Source organism: Gopherus flavomarginatus, chromosome 2 (assembly GCF_025201925.1).
Source record: "Gopherus flavomarginatus isolate rGopFla2 chromosome 2, rGopFla2.mat.asm, whole genome shotgun sequence".
Lineage (NCBI taxonomy): Eukaryota > Metazoa > Chordata > Testudines > Testudinidae > Gopherus > Gopherus flavomarginatus.
In genome coordinates this window covers 30,271,556-30,287,326 of record NC_066618.1, presented here as the reverse complement: position 1 = coordinate 30,287,326, position 15,771 = coordinate 30,271,556, and the positions used below count along the sequence as shown (strand labels likewise).

Below are 15,771 nucleotides of genomic sequence, written 5' to 3'. Positions count from 1 at the left end.
CTCTTACTTATCTGTTTATGACAGGGGCAATCTTGATATTGTTATGGAAGAAGGAGTGGAGAAGCTGAACATGCAAATTCTCTGGCAAGCATCCTCTCAGCTGTCAAATGCCATTCCTGTTAAGACAAGCCCCTTGCCTGAATGCCATCTTAATTGCTAAATCCCTCCAGGCCACTGTTGTGTACATCTACAATTTGAGCTGAGGGGGTGATTCCCAGCTCAAGAAGACATACCTGTGAGCTAGTGCACTAAAAATAAGAATGTAGTCCCTGCGATGCAAGCGGCAGGAGGGGCTAGTCACCTTGAATATGTACCTAGCATCTCAGATGGCTAATGACAAGCCCTACCCAAACTGCATGTCCTGCCTAAATCTTCCTGACCCTTCCATGGTGGGTGCTGAAGGTGCTCCATTGGTTATCAAGAAACAATGATTTTTCTATAGGAACTACTTTCCCCTTTACTAAAGTGCAGTCACCCTGGTGTGAAACACAATAACTCGTAAGAGTGTACAGTAATGTTGCACAATGATTTAGGATAGGAATTAAAGACCTCAGAGGCAATTAAAAACTGCAGGGGTAATTATAGGTGGGCAGAATATAATTACTGAAGATAGAATTAGGTTGGGATGCATGATAAGACCTGATCGACTTGTGAAAAATGCCAGTGGATTTTTAATCAGATTTTCAATTTAGGTATTGATATAGTCTATCAGTATTTTGATAAGATTACAGCTTGATGGGTTATGATTGTAAGAACAGAGGTGTATATTGTGAACTGATCTACTGTAGCAGAGCTATTAGATAATGTAGGAGGACTAATGGGCAAATAAAAGCGATATATAAAATATTTCCAATACAGAAAATATATTGTTATAGTTTAACTAACAGTTGTAGATAATAAAATTGTCATGGATGTCTTGAGGTAGTTCAGAAGAAGAAGAAATTAAAGAGCTGATAAATTATTGCTCCTTGAACCAATTTGCTGCTAGGCATAATATATTTTAAAGAACAAGTTAATTAAGAAACTGGAACTGAAACTAGTTGGACTTCTGGGATCAAATATTAGTGGTACTACTAAAATTAACATTTATCTGATAGTCAAAACCAGTTTCAACATTCTGACGTGGGGCAATTTAGAAGTGAAGAATGGAAGAGAAAAATAGACTAGTTATACATAAGAAAAGGTAGAGAAGGATCAGCTTTCAAACAGTACTAATGAAAATATACTCTCTAAGAGCCTAAATATAAATGTTCGTTTTAACCCCGTCTGACTAGTTAGGAATGAAACTGAACAGAAATTCCAATTATGTAAACTTTACAATGGAGTATGAAGATAAGCACATTGAGGAAAAACAGGAAAGTACTGTGCTAGACAAAAGCAGTTCGAGTTGCACAAAGACAATTTAATGTACAGTACTTGGAACAAGAGTTGATGTAAACAGTGAGTTTGCAGCATTTTAAAAGACAGTGAGTAAAGGAAATGACATGAAAGAACTGAAGTTTTAAATAGACACCATATTTTAGTGTGATTACAAAGCTCTAATATTAAAATCATGCCATTGGACATCAGCTATGTTCACTGCGTACTGGATGAGGTGCATGCTTTACAGTGGCCTCCCTCTAGTTGTTTATGGTAACTCATTTAACATTAATGGGGCTCATTGGTGTTCTTCAGGGTGCAATTCGCCTCTCTGCACACAAAGCTGGAGCAGGTTTTGTAGGAGTGGAGGTGGGGACCACAGTCCTGGTATAGTGTTCCTGACTGCTGGATCTGCACAAACACAGACCCAATGGCCTCTTTCCGGTCCACCTCAAAATAAACTCTGCCAAAAAAAAAGAAGGGCCAGTAAGTTTAATAAATTTACTAGAGGGAAAACAAGCCTACAAATGAAAAGAGCTTTGCCTCTGTCCTTATGCACAAGGCCTTGTCATCACTGCAGCGCATCTTCACACAAGTTCTTGAAAAATTTCTCCCATGATTTTTGCCCAAACCAGGCTTTTCTTCGGTGTCAGGCTAGCAGGTCTTCCTGCTCATCCATGGTTTTCCTGGAAAAGCACCTTCACTGTAGACAGTGAAAGGGAAAGCTCCTTGCTGAGTGCAGTATATTTGAGTTTGCTGTTATCTCCTGAGTATTGTGGAGTAAAATCCTACAGCAAAGCTAGGATGGATATGTAGCGAAAGCATTAGTATGAAAGTTCAAGTTCTATTCCTAGCTCTATCAAATACCTGCTGTGTGTCCATGGGTAAGATGCATAACTAATCTGAGCTTCCCAATAATTTCTATCTCACAAGGGTACCGAAAGGCTTAATTCACCGGTGTTATGAAAAGTGCTTCTTGCTCTTTGGATAGGTGATGCCATACGGCGGCAAAGTATTATTAAGTATTATTAAAAATCCATGTCTTCTTCAATGTACACATGAGATGCCAGCATGTATTAACCACCTTTGCCAGTTACAATTTTATGGCAATAAAACTCATTGTCTGGGTCATGGCTAATGAAAGCTGAGAGTGTGCCCCTTGGCTCCTTGTTTTAGGTAGGAATAGCAAATGTAGCAGCTTTTAGCAGCATGAAAACAAAGCTTACTATCCTGCAGAATCCTCCTATGGATGTGTTACAGTTCTGAGGCTGTGCCCCTATGTTATCTCATAAATCCAACTGTCACCTGTGCCCTAGATGGGGCTGCCCCACTTGCATTGCACATTGTGACCATGTAGAGGTTTGCTGAATACCAAGTAAAGGACTCAGCAGCCATTCATTCTTGCACTAACTCCTTCATATGGTGGAAAATGCAGAATTCCATTTTCCATATTTGAAATCTTGGGTCTCTCTCTCATCCACGGAGGCATGATTCTTAGCTAGTAATGAACATGTACACCATTTAAAAGCTCTTTGCTAGGTAATCTGCAGCAAGTGTTGCACAAGCCATTTGCTGACCATCTGCACAGGGTGGTGCATTTCAGTTAGCATGTAGATGAGATTATGCAGTTGTGATAAATGAACGGGGGAAAGAAGGGGGAGCTCCCTTTCATGGACCCAGCCAGCCAATTAGCTATAAAATCCCTCTTAGTAGTTGTTCTCTACTTGCTTTACCTGTAAAGGGTTAAAAAGTCTCCCTGCATAGGTAAAAGGAAGGGAGTGGGCACCTGACCAAAAGAGCCAATAGGAATGCTAGAACTTTTTAAAATTGGGAAAAAATTTCCCCTTTGTCGGTCTGTCTGTTGTTCTCGAGGTGAAACAGAGACAGGGCTGGAACTATGCTGGGACCAGGTATGAAAAATCATCTGAATCATACATAGAAACTACTCACTTGAAACCCCCAGATACGTAAGTAGATCAGGAAATGTCTAGGAAGACGCAGTTAGGTTTTTGTAAGTAGGTTTTGTAAATCTAGCAATAGCCTGAGTTTTCAAATGTATTTTCTTTTTGTTTTAAATAAAAATTACCTTTTTTAAAAACAGGATTGGATTTTGTGTCCTAAGAGGTTTGTTTAGTTAGCTGTTGACAACAGCTGATTTCCTTTGTTTTCTTTCTCAGCTCTTCCCTGGGGTGGGGGGTGAAAGGGCTTGAGGGTACCCTACAGGAAGGAATTCTCAAGTGCACCTTCCTGGATTCTTAAAGGGGTTTTTGCATTTGGGTGGTGGCAGCATCTATGCATCCAAGGTCAGAGAAAAGCTGTAACCTTGGAAGTTTAATGCAAGCCTGGAGTTGCCAGTATTAATTTTTAGAATCCTTGTGGGCCCCCACCATCTGCACTCGAAGTGCCAGAGTGGGGAATCAGCTTTGACAATGATGATTAGGGGGGTTGAGAAAATAAAAAGAGGAGACATGGTAGGATTTTTGTGTTTATGTGAAAGTGCATGAATTCCTTTGATTTTGATCTTTGTGTTTTCCAAGATGTGCAGGAGTTTAGCTGTGTATTGCTTTCCTTAGTGTAGGGAACCGCGGAAGACTGTGTTACGGCCTAGCTAGGGTATTTCCGCTTTCTCGGCAGCCGGTTACTGTAGGGCACAGCACGCCAGTTATAACTTGCTGTTAACTGGTTAGAACCAGTTTGCATGGCCATTAACCAAAGGGCGGACTCAGCCTGTGGAAAGCTCCTATTTTCTTATGTATGAGCTGTGTTTGTGTTTTGTATATATAGCTGCATGATTACGATCCTGCTCTTGGACTCCATACCAGGCCGAGCTTTGGTGCGCTGGGTTCCCCGCCTCCGTGACAGCAACGCCAGGAGTCCCCGTTGCAGGTGTGTCACTTTACCTTCATTAAAGCCAATAACTCACAGTGTGTGTGGGCCTCGTTCTTGCAGAGCACCCTGGGTAGGCCCATAGCCTCCCAAGAACCTTACGCTTAGCAATGGGAATTGCATGGTGAAATTGCTGGACACTGGCTGTGTTGGAGGAAAAATGCTCTGGTACTCTATTTCCATCTCCACCCCAGAATCCCAAAGTCTGCTCAAGCTCCCAGAATCACTGAATCTTGCTGCTTCAGTTATGAGCACGGACAAAGTTACCAATGCTGACATTTAGATTGTCACCACTGGGCTTCTCCTATCAATGAATGGCTGCAGCTAACACCTCTATTGTTTCTGTCTGTCTATTGTTTAGAAGGTTTTCTTTGCACCCAAAAGGTTTAGAACTTATTTTTTTAAATGAAAGCCTAAATTCTGCAAAGACTGATTGGGCTAACAAGATATTGCCCCTCAATGTATTAGGTCAGTCCAACTCATATGTATGCTGCATGCAAGATTGAAGGGCTAGTGTAAAGGATCCATTAGATTCTAGGCTAATTCATTTCCAGTAAATGAAGGAAAGACAGATTTCTTTTAACTTGAACTCAAAACTGTTTCTCCACTTTCCTAAAAGTGACCGAAGGTGGACTAATTCTGTAGCTGTATTCTTCACACCACCTCATCTCCATCTGCAACAGTGAAATAAAATGAATTATAAGGAATCTGGGTTTGCTGATTATTCTGAAACCTGCTTTTCCAAATAGTTCTTGTGAGCAACTCCAGGCCTGGGCAGAAAGCAACACCATGCATGGGCATATCTCCATAGCAGCATCTCACTTTTTATACAGCAAGTCACAACATCCATCCTGATCAGTGCTTCCTGATCAATCATTATAATCATCAGCATTGTGAGTAATAATTTCTGTGATGTTTTCCACCTATGGTGGTAAAGTAGATAAAGAAAAATGTATATAAATAATTGAAGACCATGAACTTGTTTATGTATGCAACTTAAAATAAGAATAGGGCTTTTAGAAAGTTTAAAATTGACATGGATCAATATTAAAAAGAAACATGGGTAAATATAATGTAAAGGGAATAGCTAATAAAATATACAACTTGCAATTTATGCAAGGTCTGGGCCCAAACTACGTGACAATATTGCTATTCCTGTCGGTGATTTGTACTCAAAATTTGCACTGAAATCAGTGGAAGTTCAGTACTACAGTGATTGCAGGATTGGGCCCTGAGAGCCTGCTTTTGCAATGTTTACTCATATAAGTAAAATGCATTTAGATGAATATTACCTAGACCCTGATCCTGCAATCTGAGCTGCATGAGCAGAACACTGTACCTGGATGGGCCCATTGATTTCAAAAGAATTCTGCACTGGGTGTTTGGATCCACCTGCGCAAATCAGGCTGCAGGATCAAGGCCATAGAACTTAAGTGGTGCATTATTCCTTTGCTGAATTTCTGCAAAGGGGTAAATTTCACTCTCGTGAATAATGGTGGCAGCCTTCGGGCTCGTATGAGTTCAATTTCAGTTAATGCAGATTGAGTCAAGTAAAATATTGTGTCTCATCCTTTTATTCTAAGCAGTGATATTCTCTTCTAGCAAATGAGACTCTATTAATATATTGTGCTTGTTACAAGATATTAAAAATACAAGCTATTTTAAAAACAATCCATCTAGGCATAATAAAAGGCATCAGATATGGGATATTTTATGAAAATGTTTAATTCAACTGTTTCTTTGGAATGTAGTAGTCATAGTTTGGAAATTTTAAGTTACAGTTCAGTTCTATGTGGTTTTTATTCTACTTAGTGACTGAGAATACAAATGTCATTCAAAGTTAAGGCTTCACTGTTCATTTGAAACAACAATTTACAAGTGTCATATTGTCATAGAAAATAAAAATTTCTGTAAAAAAAATTTGCACAAAATTTTATGATGGTACAAAACATGAAGGAATAATATACCAGTAAAATGAAATCATTTTACTACAGAAGATTTTTATAGTTTTTCAATAAAGAAAAAATATGTTATTTTACATTTAAAATTATGAAACAATCTAAAACAATATAAACTGAACATTTTGTAACACTGCCTTTACAAATTAATAACTTTATAAACATATAATTTTTTAAATATATTTATCAGTGCAAGATACTTTTTCAATGTAAAGTTGCAGTATCATTTTTCCTTTATTGAAGGGCAACTTTCATTCCATTACCTTCAGAGAAATCAAATCATCAGTGCTATATTCTTATTTTGATAATAAGGGCTGGATACCCAAGGGAGATGTATTATTGTTTTATTTCTTAACAAGTTTTTCAATTCAGATTACACCAAGACCAAGAGTTGATCTAAAATCCATTGAAATTACTGGAAAGACTTTGGATCAGGCCCCAAATTTGGATTTTTTTTGTAAGGCGATACATACATGTAGGTTAATAGAATGTACATTTTCTTATCTAAGGAAGAACAGACCCTAATGCAATTAAATTGCACTACTGTGATACAAGTGCAGTGAAAAGAATTTTGAAAAACAATCTTCTTTGGGATAATTAACTAGCTGTCTTGATACCAATATGGTTAGATTACTGTATGAGTTGGACATGATGGATAAAAATCCTGGCCCCAGTGGAATCAATGGGAGTTTTGCCAGTGATTTGAATAAGGGCAGGATTTCACCCTAAATCTCTACCTTTTGAAGGTTTTCTATCTTCTTCTTATGTTCCTGAAAGAGTTCATAGTATTAGCAACTAATAGGGTTTTTTCTTCTATTTTGTCTTATTGTAAAATACTTACACTTTCTCATCCCCACTGCCCTGTTACAAGGATGCTCATGGATTTTCTGTAAGTCTTTCTGGTCTATCATTTGGACTGGTTGAATAATATACCTGGAACCACATATCTAATGAATATTGATTACATTTATCACTTAAATTATTCAGGGCTAGATTGAGACCGTACTTAGTCCTAGCTCTGCATAGAGATACTGCATAGGTGTCCTATGGAAGCAGCCTTGGGAAAGAACTATGCGTCTTAAAATTAACAATTCTTTCCCTGGTTCCACTTTGTTTCAAGGAGGAAGCAAATTACTGCGATGCTTTACTGGGACTCGCTTCCCCCAACACCTTTATGTTGAAATAAATCCACTGGTTGGTATACTAGGGACATGTGGAATCAATGTTCTGTCCATTTCCACCCCTTTTGCCCCAGTCCCCACACACTTGCTTGTGCAGGAAGGCCATTTTCTCACTTTAATCTGCAACAGTGATCAGCCAGGCCATGAAAGGGCTGTGGGAATGGTTCTCACATACCATTACTCCCCTACCTGGATACCAAAGGGCAGTGACAATCTTGCCCTCTGTAACTAATTTCTTCTTACCTTGTTGGATCAGCTGCATAAGTGGTTGAGTATTATTTGTTGAACAAATATTTGACAAATTTGTCACATCAAATATCAAACACATTATTTGTGAATATTTGTTTACAGTATTCAACTAGCTGTATCTATCCAAAAAGCTGGAGGTATCTATCCAAAAAGCAGTATGCCCTATAAAGAGTGCTGCTTACTCATTTATAGCCGATAGCCAAAAGACCTGGACACCGTTTGATATAACCTGTCCTAAATTTTCATGTTCTGTGTACAGTGTGGGATCTTATTCTGCCCCCAGTACCCAGGAGTAACCCTGATTAGCATGAATACATACAAACTTCAAGGGGAGAATAGAACCAGGAGAGGGGAATGTTTCTTGTTTTGGAGGCAATCTTTCAATAAGGAAATTCTTAGTAATTTTCTCATCTGTAACTATCTATTAGTAGGCATCTTGGATTGGGTAAAATACATGTTTCATGACTAAGGAAAAAAGATACTGTCACTTTATGCTGTTAACAAGAAACCCAAAGTTCAACTTTGGAGGATTATGAATTTTCCCTTATTTTTTTTAACACAAAGTCTAGTAAAATCCTTTGCCATTACCAGCAAGTTAAAGCTGCAATTTTCTTTCCTTTACAATGGCAAATGCTTATGCAATCTACTCAGAGAGAAAGAGAGAGAAAGAGAGTTTACGTTTGAAAATACATTCTATATGAAAGAACAATAAAAGGGAATATTGCAGCTTTATACAAAAGGGTCAAGAGACATGAAATTGAAATACAGAAAGCAGAACAATCAAGCTAAGTTGTCAAATATGATTAGCCCTTGCCTTTCCGAGGCTACTTTCTTACACTAAAATATACTTTCTTTTTAGTCAGTGAGCCACCAGAATATGATTAAAGACAAGGGCTTTAACTGGAGGGAAACAGAGCTGTAGTTAATGTTAACACAATGAAAAGCAGTACAAACAAAAAGGCACTTGAGAGGACATACACTAGTCAGTGCCAAGGACTTTTTGTTTAGATTCTAGGCAGTACACTCGTTTGCCAGTTGTGTCTGATGATGGCACATATTCTTGTATGGAATTCACAAGCACGAAGTTTAGTACAACACTGAAAAACATCAATAAAATTTGACCGTATTGCTTCGTAAACAGAGCTGACACACTAAATCAGTACTGATGCTACAGTACTCTTCAAAAACACCCTAACCTTTCTTTGCCTACACACAACACGAGCAATTATACACAAAATACAGGTGCAGGAGTCCACTAAATTGTCGTTACTCCAATATTTTCTGGGCACTGAGCTACAGACAGCATGTCCATCAAAAGGACCCCACAGAATACACTTTGTGACAGCATCTCGGATTTTGCACAATAAAAATAAAATTATCCATAAAAGAAAAACAAGAGAGAAGGAGAAAAGGAAAGACAAAATGAATTATAAATCAACCATACTTGGTCTCAACACCAGCATTTGATTATTTCAAATAAAACCAACAGGAAAAGCAGACTGTACATGATTCAGATTGTTAACACAGATTGTTGTCCATGTTTATCAGTTACACTCATTGAAGCTCCTGAGAAAAGCTTGGCTCAGCGTTATCAACGCACTTTTCAGCCTATACAGTAAAGGAAGATTGACAGTTCCCCAGCACAATCACGATATGTCCTTTCATTCCAATTCTCTTGAAACTTCTTTAGCTGCTTTTTACTTTCATGCTTCTGAATAAGAATTCTGTGTGTTTAGTTTATCTTTTTTCAATTTTACTCCATCCACAAGTTCAAAATTGTAATTCTCCAGTGCAGATAAGTTCCTGTCTGACATTCCATTGTGCCAACAGGCACAATACAGGACGACTCCACAGATGGCTCCTAAAAGCACCCCGAGCGCACTCATGGCTATAATGGTAATAAGAATGGGGTCTAGGGTCTTCAGCACATTGCCTTGCTTCCTTGCGACGTTATCACTGTAATGGTCTTCATTCTCATGATTCTGAGGAGTAAACCCTGAAATGGAATAAATAATTGCAGCATTCACAGGACTGAGTATAAGAATGAGTATATGCAACTCAGGCTAAAAATGCACTGGTTTCTTTGGGAATGGAAGTGAGGTTTGGAGGAAGAATGTCTAGGCTTTGACAAAAATCGATGCATAGTTTGAAAACCCAGTTTCTTTGGGGAGATAATTTACAGGTAAAAACTATAGTATGGCCCGGATACTATTTCAAGTTGGACTCTTATCTCTGAGTTTGCTGTGGCTCATTTAGGGTATTATTCTTCTGCTTCAGAATTTGAGTGAGGCAGTGGGAGTCACTGGTATCCGGTTTCAAGAAGGCAGTGTTCATCTTTGTCAGTATTCTGTCACTTTATAAAACATGACTACTTTGGCTTTCAGAGATCAGAATCAGGCCCTGAGACAGGTACAGGGGAAAAAGCACTTAACACATGAACTTGTTCTGCCTCCTTATGTAAAATATTCAGTTGATGGCACAATGACTTCCCCCATCTCCATCTGGATTTATTACAGAGATATGATGAGTCTATAAAACCTGCTAGCTTTATAGTAAAAACTGAAAGGGATCTCTAGATTTATCTTGCTTCCATTCATTCAATAGTAACATTTGTATTGAATTCAGTGGAAGCAGGATTAGCCTCTTTGACTGCAAACTATGAACATATTGGGGCTATTCTTTTATCAGGTTAATGTGACAATTATGATACCTTTAATGAATATGTTGAGAGATCAGTGTATTTAGAACTATCATTATTACTGCTGGAGAAAACTGCACGGCTTTGGTAGATTGATCATCAAGTTACATTTTCAGTGCACTGAGAGAAATTATTAGCCAGGAGAGTTTTGAGCCTAATTACCCAGGTATGGCATGAACATAAATTATACTATTTCCTTCAGCACTGGAGATCACTTATAGACAAGAAAATTCTGACCAGGCTTGCGTTATATGATGAGCTTTAGAACGAGTAGTTTTATGCTACTATTCTTTACAATCTGATGGACGCTTATTATTTATAGCTATTTAAAACCTCTTTAAATATATTAGATATATTTTATATTGTGCAAAATATAAATGGCATCTACAGATAAACCATAAATATTCAATACTGTATATGATTATTTAATTTTATTTAGTGAAATGGAATGATAATAAATACTCAAATTCACATGAAAATGCGCCTTTTAATTTATTCCATTTTAACAAAAGACCATTTTTACCTGTTTGATTAATTTCTGGGTCTTCTTCATCTATTTCATTCTCCCCATCAGTTGATTCTAATGAAGCAAAGAGAAATGACATTGATTATTAGGGTTACAAACACTGATTGACTATCATGCTGACAATAATGATATTGCAGATTTTTCTGTGTCAGAGCATCATTATGTCAGCTTGACAGAGCTGTTCATTACGATGGGACTTTGAAAATTAATGGAGAAAAAAGAAAGGTTTAAAAACTCCCCTCCGCCCAATCTTGGCACAATTTTAGAGTTATCAGCAGGGGTTTTCCATGTCTGGGAAAGAGAAATCAGTATGAGAAATTAGCATCTCATTCATTGTATTTACAATTTTGGTGTCCAATCCTGCAACCCTTAATCAGAGAAGTAATAATCACAAAAGTAGTTCCACTGACTGCAATAGGACTACTTGTGTAAGTAAGGGTTGCAGGATTGGGCTCTTGATTTGAACTCAAAGGTCCAAATCCCTTGACCAGCATCCAGCCTGAGTAACTGAAGTGGGGGTGGGGTGTAACTAGAGAGTTATCCTTCCCAACAGAGCCAACTGTGTGGGACAGGAGATGCTCTGTCGCTTGGCTTATGGTCTTAATGTCCTGCTTAACATGGGGGAGGTTGCTGGAGGAACTGGCTTGTCCTAAACAACCAGTGCATGACAGCATGTAGGGTGCCCCATACAGCCGCACAGCTGCATATACACTATGTAGGGAGTGTATAGTTTCCTCAAATCCTGCCCCATCCACCTGCAGTGAAGCCACAGTGGATTTACTGCACGTATGTGTAACATGCTGGCTAAGTTTTGTCCCCTGCCAGTGGACACAGAGGATAAGAGCTTACTGTAGGTTATGATGTTAGCTCAAACGACAGAAACTGGGGCTGAGGGTCTTGGGTTCTATTCCTCATCTCCCGTGGCAGCATCGTTACATAAGGCTCTTAAAAGACAATGGGGTGGGGGCAGGACTTTGCACTTGGTGTACAGCTGGGATTGCTGCCAGAGTAACTGAAGTGTGCTCTATCCATAGAGTTATTAGTGAATGGAGTAACTAGAGACTAATCAGGAATTAAAGGTCTGAACTGTCTAGATACTTTCAGATATAAATATCCATCTTTCCCACTGAGAGGCTGAATGTGCCATGTTCTTACATCACTCAGGGTTCCACATCTCTAGAAGGCGGTAGTAGGGAAATCAGGTCACAACCAATGCTGAATTAAAGATTTAGCAGATGAAAGGAACAAGGCAGATGTGATCTATCTGGGTTTTCTTAAAGCATGTGATACAGTGCTTTGCAAAATCTTATCATAAATATTAATTCATATTGGCAGAGATAGGAACATTTAGTGTGTATTTTGAAAACTGACTAAAATACTGTAAATAAACGGTAATGATAAATGCATTAAGCTTTGGGGAAGGTGATTAGTGGGGCTGGGCTAGGATCACTGTGAGGATCAGTCTGATACAATATAGCCACTGATGATCTAGAAGAGGGTGTAAGTAGCATGTTCATGTTCACTGATTAGACTAAATTGGTTGGAATTCTGAACATCAGTTAGAACAAAGAAATGATACAAAGGGACCTTAAAAGATTAGCAACATGATGATCTAAAAGGCCTTTTAATGTCTGTCTTCTGTGAGTATATCGTTGCCTCATCTTGGAATGCTATCCTCAGTTAGGGGTTGGTATTTCAGAATTACTTCATCTAAGATGGTGCCATGCAGTCCTTGACTTAATTGGGAGTTTTGCCTGAGTAAAGACTAATGCAGTAGGAGATATCATGACCTTGTTTAGAGTGCAAAACTCTCACTGTAATCAATAAATCAATCAATTGCATGATATAACTCTTTCTTAGCAAAACAACAGCCATTAGAGCAGGATGAATAGTGTTCTGGGTGAGATTTTTGTGATTTCTTGCTAGTCATACTTACTTCTGCAATCCTCTTGTGTTATGTGGTTGTCAATATTAATGTCATCTACAGCAATTCCTCCGTGTCCTTTTCCAATTTCTCCCTCAACAACCACCTGGCAAAATTAAATAATTTCACATTGGCTTTAGTGTTAATACCCATAACTGTGTTCAGGATTTCTCAAACAGTTCTTTAAAAAAGCATCCAGCTTAAATTCACATGATGTCACATGTGCATATACTTTACTTGTTTTTGGTCAATATTTCTTGCATACCAATATTGCATTATGTAATTTCACACCTTTTCTAAAGACTTTTAAATTGAGAACAAGAGATGTAGTGAGGCTGAAAACTTTACAAAAGGTGACAAATGATTTGTAAAGCAGTTCATCTAGCCTTCTGCAACAAATTGCTTGTATTACTGTTATCTAGAATTCCAAGAAATATGCCACTGTTGTTATTGTCACAGCAACGACATCCCACATGCAGCTACAATAGTGCCTACAAAAATTGTTCCTTGACATTTTCTACTATCTCATGTGAAATATAGCCAGAACAGTCTCTCAGACCTTGACCTTGTTGCCCCAGAACAAATCCAACCAATCTTACCTGATAATGTTTCACAGACTTGTGAAGAAGGACACGTCCTTCTTTCCAGCAGTTCCCCTGATGTCCACTCAATATCCACAGAACCTGATCATATTCATCTGGCTTCTGGTATCTCAGTTTGATCTTCAAGGTGCCAACATGGGGCCCAGACATATGATACCAGAAAGTCATGCAGTGGGCAGAGTTCTGAGAGTAAATCACAGGGCTTAGCAGCCGTGCAACCTTGCCTTTCTGGTTTTCGTCAGCTTGTGAGAAAATGAAATTGCCATCTCCTGCTGTCACAATAATAGTGTATTAGAAACAGTGACCAAGTTTCATTTTTTGTTAGTCTAACAAACCAAAATATTCCAAGTCACTCTGTCCTCTTCCAGATTTATCAGTCAAGAGTCACAATGTTAAGCTAGCTGGAGTATTTACTTTGGGAATTTAAAAAAATATATACATTAGTGATAACTTCTTTTGGTTGTAAATCACAGCTAATGACTTTTTGTAATTCACCATGATCATGTATAAGTCTGATAGTGAACTGAACTGTAGCACCATGATTGATGTTCACGGCTAAGGCATGCAGAGGTCATTCGCAACTGCCCAGGAAAGGAGACTCAGGCATGCTCATTACAACAATGAATGTTCTGGTTTTCAGTGTTCGCCTACTGACAAGAGACATCCATGGTGCACCAGTCTAGATATAAATACACCTTGGTTTGCCCAACAACTATTGTGTGAAGGACTATTTTAACTCTGTTTTTAAATTGTGCAGTGTTTATTTTTTTTAGGAGCAGCAAAGAGTCTTGTGGCACCTTATAGACTAACAGACGTTTTGGAGCATGAGCTTTCGTGGGTGAATACCCACTTCGTCGGATGCATGTAGTGGAAATTTCCAGGGGCAGGTATATATAAGCAAGCAAGAAGCAAGCTAGAGATAAGGAGGTTAGTTCAATCAGGGAGGATGAGGCCCTCTTCTAGCAGCTGAGGTGTGAAAACCAAGAGAGAGAAACTGGTTTTGTAGTTGGCAAGCCATTCACAGTCTTTGTTTAATCCTGAGCTGATGGTGTCAAATTTGCAGATGAACTGAAGCTCAGCAGTTTCTCTTTAAAGCCTGGTGTCCAGTTTGGCCGATGTACATAGCAGAGGGGCATTGCTGGCATATGATGGCATATATTACATTGGTGGATGTGCAGGTGAATGAACCGGTGATGGTGTGGTTGATCTGGTTAGGTCCTGTGATGGTGTCGCTGGTGTAGATATGTGGGCAGAGTTGGCATTGAGGTTTGTTGCATGGATTAGTTCCTGAGTTGGAGTTACTATGATGCGGTGTGCAGTTACTGGTGAGAATATGCTTCAGGTTGGCAGGCTGTCTGTGGGCGAGGACTCGCCTGCCACCCAAAGTCTGTGAAAGTGTGGGATCATTGTCCAGGATGGGTTGTAGATCCCTGATGATGCATTGGAGGGGTTTTAGCTGGGAACTGTATGTGATGGCCAGTGGAGTCCTGTTGGTTTCTTTCTCGAAGAAAACCAGCTAAAACCCCTCCAGCACATCATCAGGGATCTACCACCCATCCTGGACTAATGGGGGCTGACCAGCCCTGCCACTCTGGGAAGTATGCGAGGGAGGAGACAGTAAAAGCTGAACCAGGAAGGAAGAAGGAAGAAAGAAGAGAGCAGTGGGAGCCAGGGGCTAAAGGCAGTAGAGGAGAGAGAACTGGCCTCTCTAAAGTGACAAGGAGGTGTTTCTGCTTTATTAGACTAATCCTGTTCAGTCAGATATCCAGTCCAAAGGGGATGCAGGATAGATCAAGATTTGGAAGAGCTCTGCACAGGAGCCGGGATGAGCCAAAATAAAATTATGTGATTCTTTCAGCTTTACTGCAATAAAGTTCTGTTCAGCTTCTCAGGCAAAGGTTTCTGTGCCTGAGTGTTCCTCTCAGCCCTCCATTCTGTTCAGTCTGCAACATATACATGTGTAAGTATGCCTACAGGGTGGTGATAAGGAAATCCGGAGGGGTCAGGAGGGGAGAAGGGAAATGACTGAAGAGTTAGGATGACTGACTAGGCTGGGAAGAAGTCAGTCCAAATATAACTATGTGGAGGCCTCACACCACATGTGTATGCTGAAGTCATGTGAGGCAAGCCTTGCAGTCTTAAAGCAATTGCTTCAGGGAGGGTGCCGTTGAAGTAAACATGACTTCAGGAGAGTTACTCCAGATTTATACATGAGCAAATGAGAGAATGTGACTCAAAATGGTTAAGAATTTCTCTTCCATAATATATAAGGAACTCTGGAAGAGCAATTCCCTAACTTTAGTGACTTCAGATACTGATCAGCTTGTTGATCACTACAGTTCTGTGCAGCCACACTGCTTGCTAGTAATCTGCCTACATACCCATTTT

General features: G+C 39.2%; 1 protein-coding gene and 1 long non-coding RNA gene across 5 annotated transcripts in view; one reads left to right on the top strand and one right to left on the bottom strand.

The window, feature by feature from the left end:
- The window catches only part of LOC127044394 (uncharacterized), a 36,332-nt gene extending 30,448 nt beyond the window's left edge, over window positions 1–5,884 (top strand). The window contains exons 2-3 of the long non-coding RNA XR_007772480.1: window positions 4,144–4,245; window positions 4,865–5,884. This is a non-coding gene — a long non-coding RNA (uncharacterized LOC127044394). The remainder of the gene's footprint in view (window positions 1–4,143; window positions 4,246–4,864) is intronic.
- Window positions 5,885–5,952: 68 nt separating this feature from the next.
- NRP1 (neuropilin 1) overlaps window positions 5,953–15,771 on the bottom strand; it is a 139,405-nt gene continuing 129,586 nt past the window's right edge. For 2 of the 4 annotated variants that reach the window (XM_050939037.1, XM_050939035.1), the window contains exons 15-18: window positions 13,381–13,655; window positions 12,794–12,887; window positions 10,855–10,911; window positions 5,953–9,629 (exon numbers count right to left, since the gene is read on the bottom strand). In XM_050939037.1, the coding sequence (XP_050794994.1) occupies window positions 9,337–9,629; window positions 10,855–10,911; window positions 12,794–12,887; window positions 13,381–13,655 (719 nt within the window). In that variant the 3' untranslated portion in view covers window positions 5,953–9,336. The remainder of the gene's footprint in view (window positions 9,630–10,854; window positions 10,912–12,793; window positions 12,888–13,380; window positions 13,656–15,771) is intronic. The other 2 variants (XM_050939036.1, XM_050939038.1) reach the window with 1 other exon arrangement.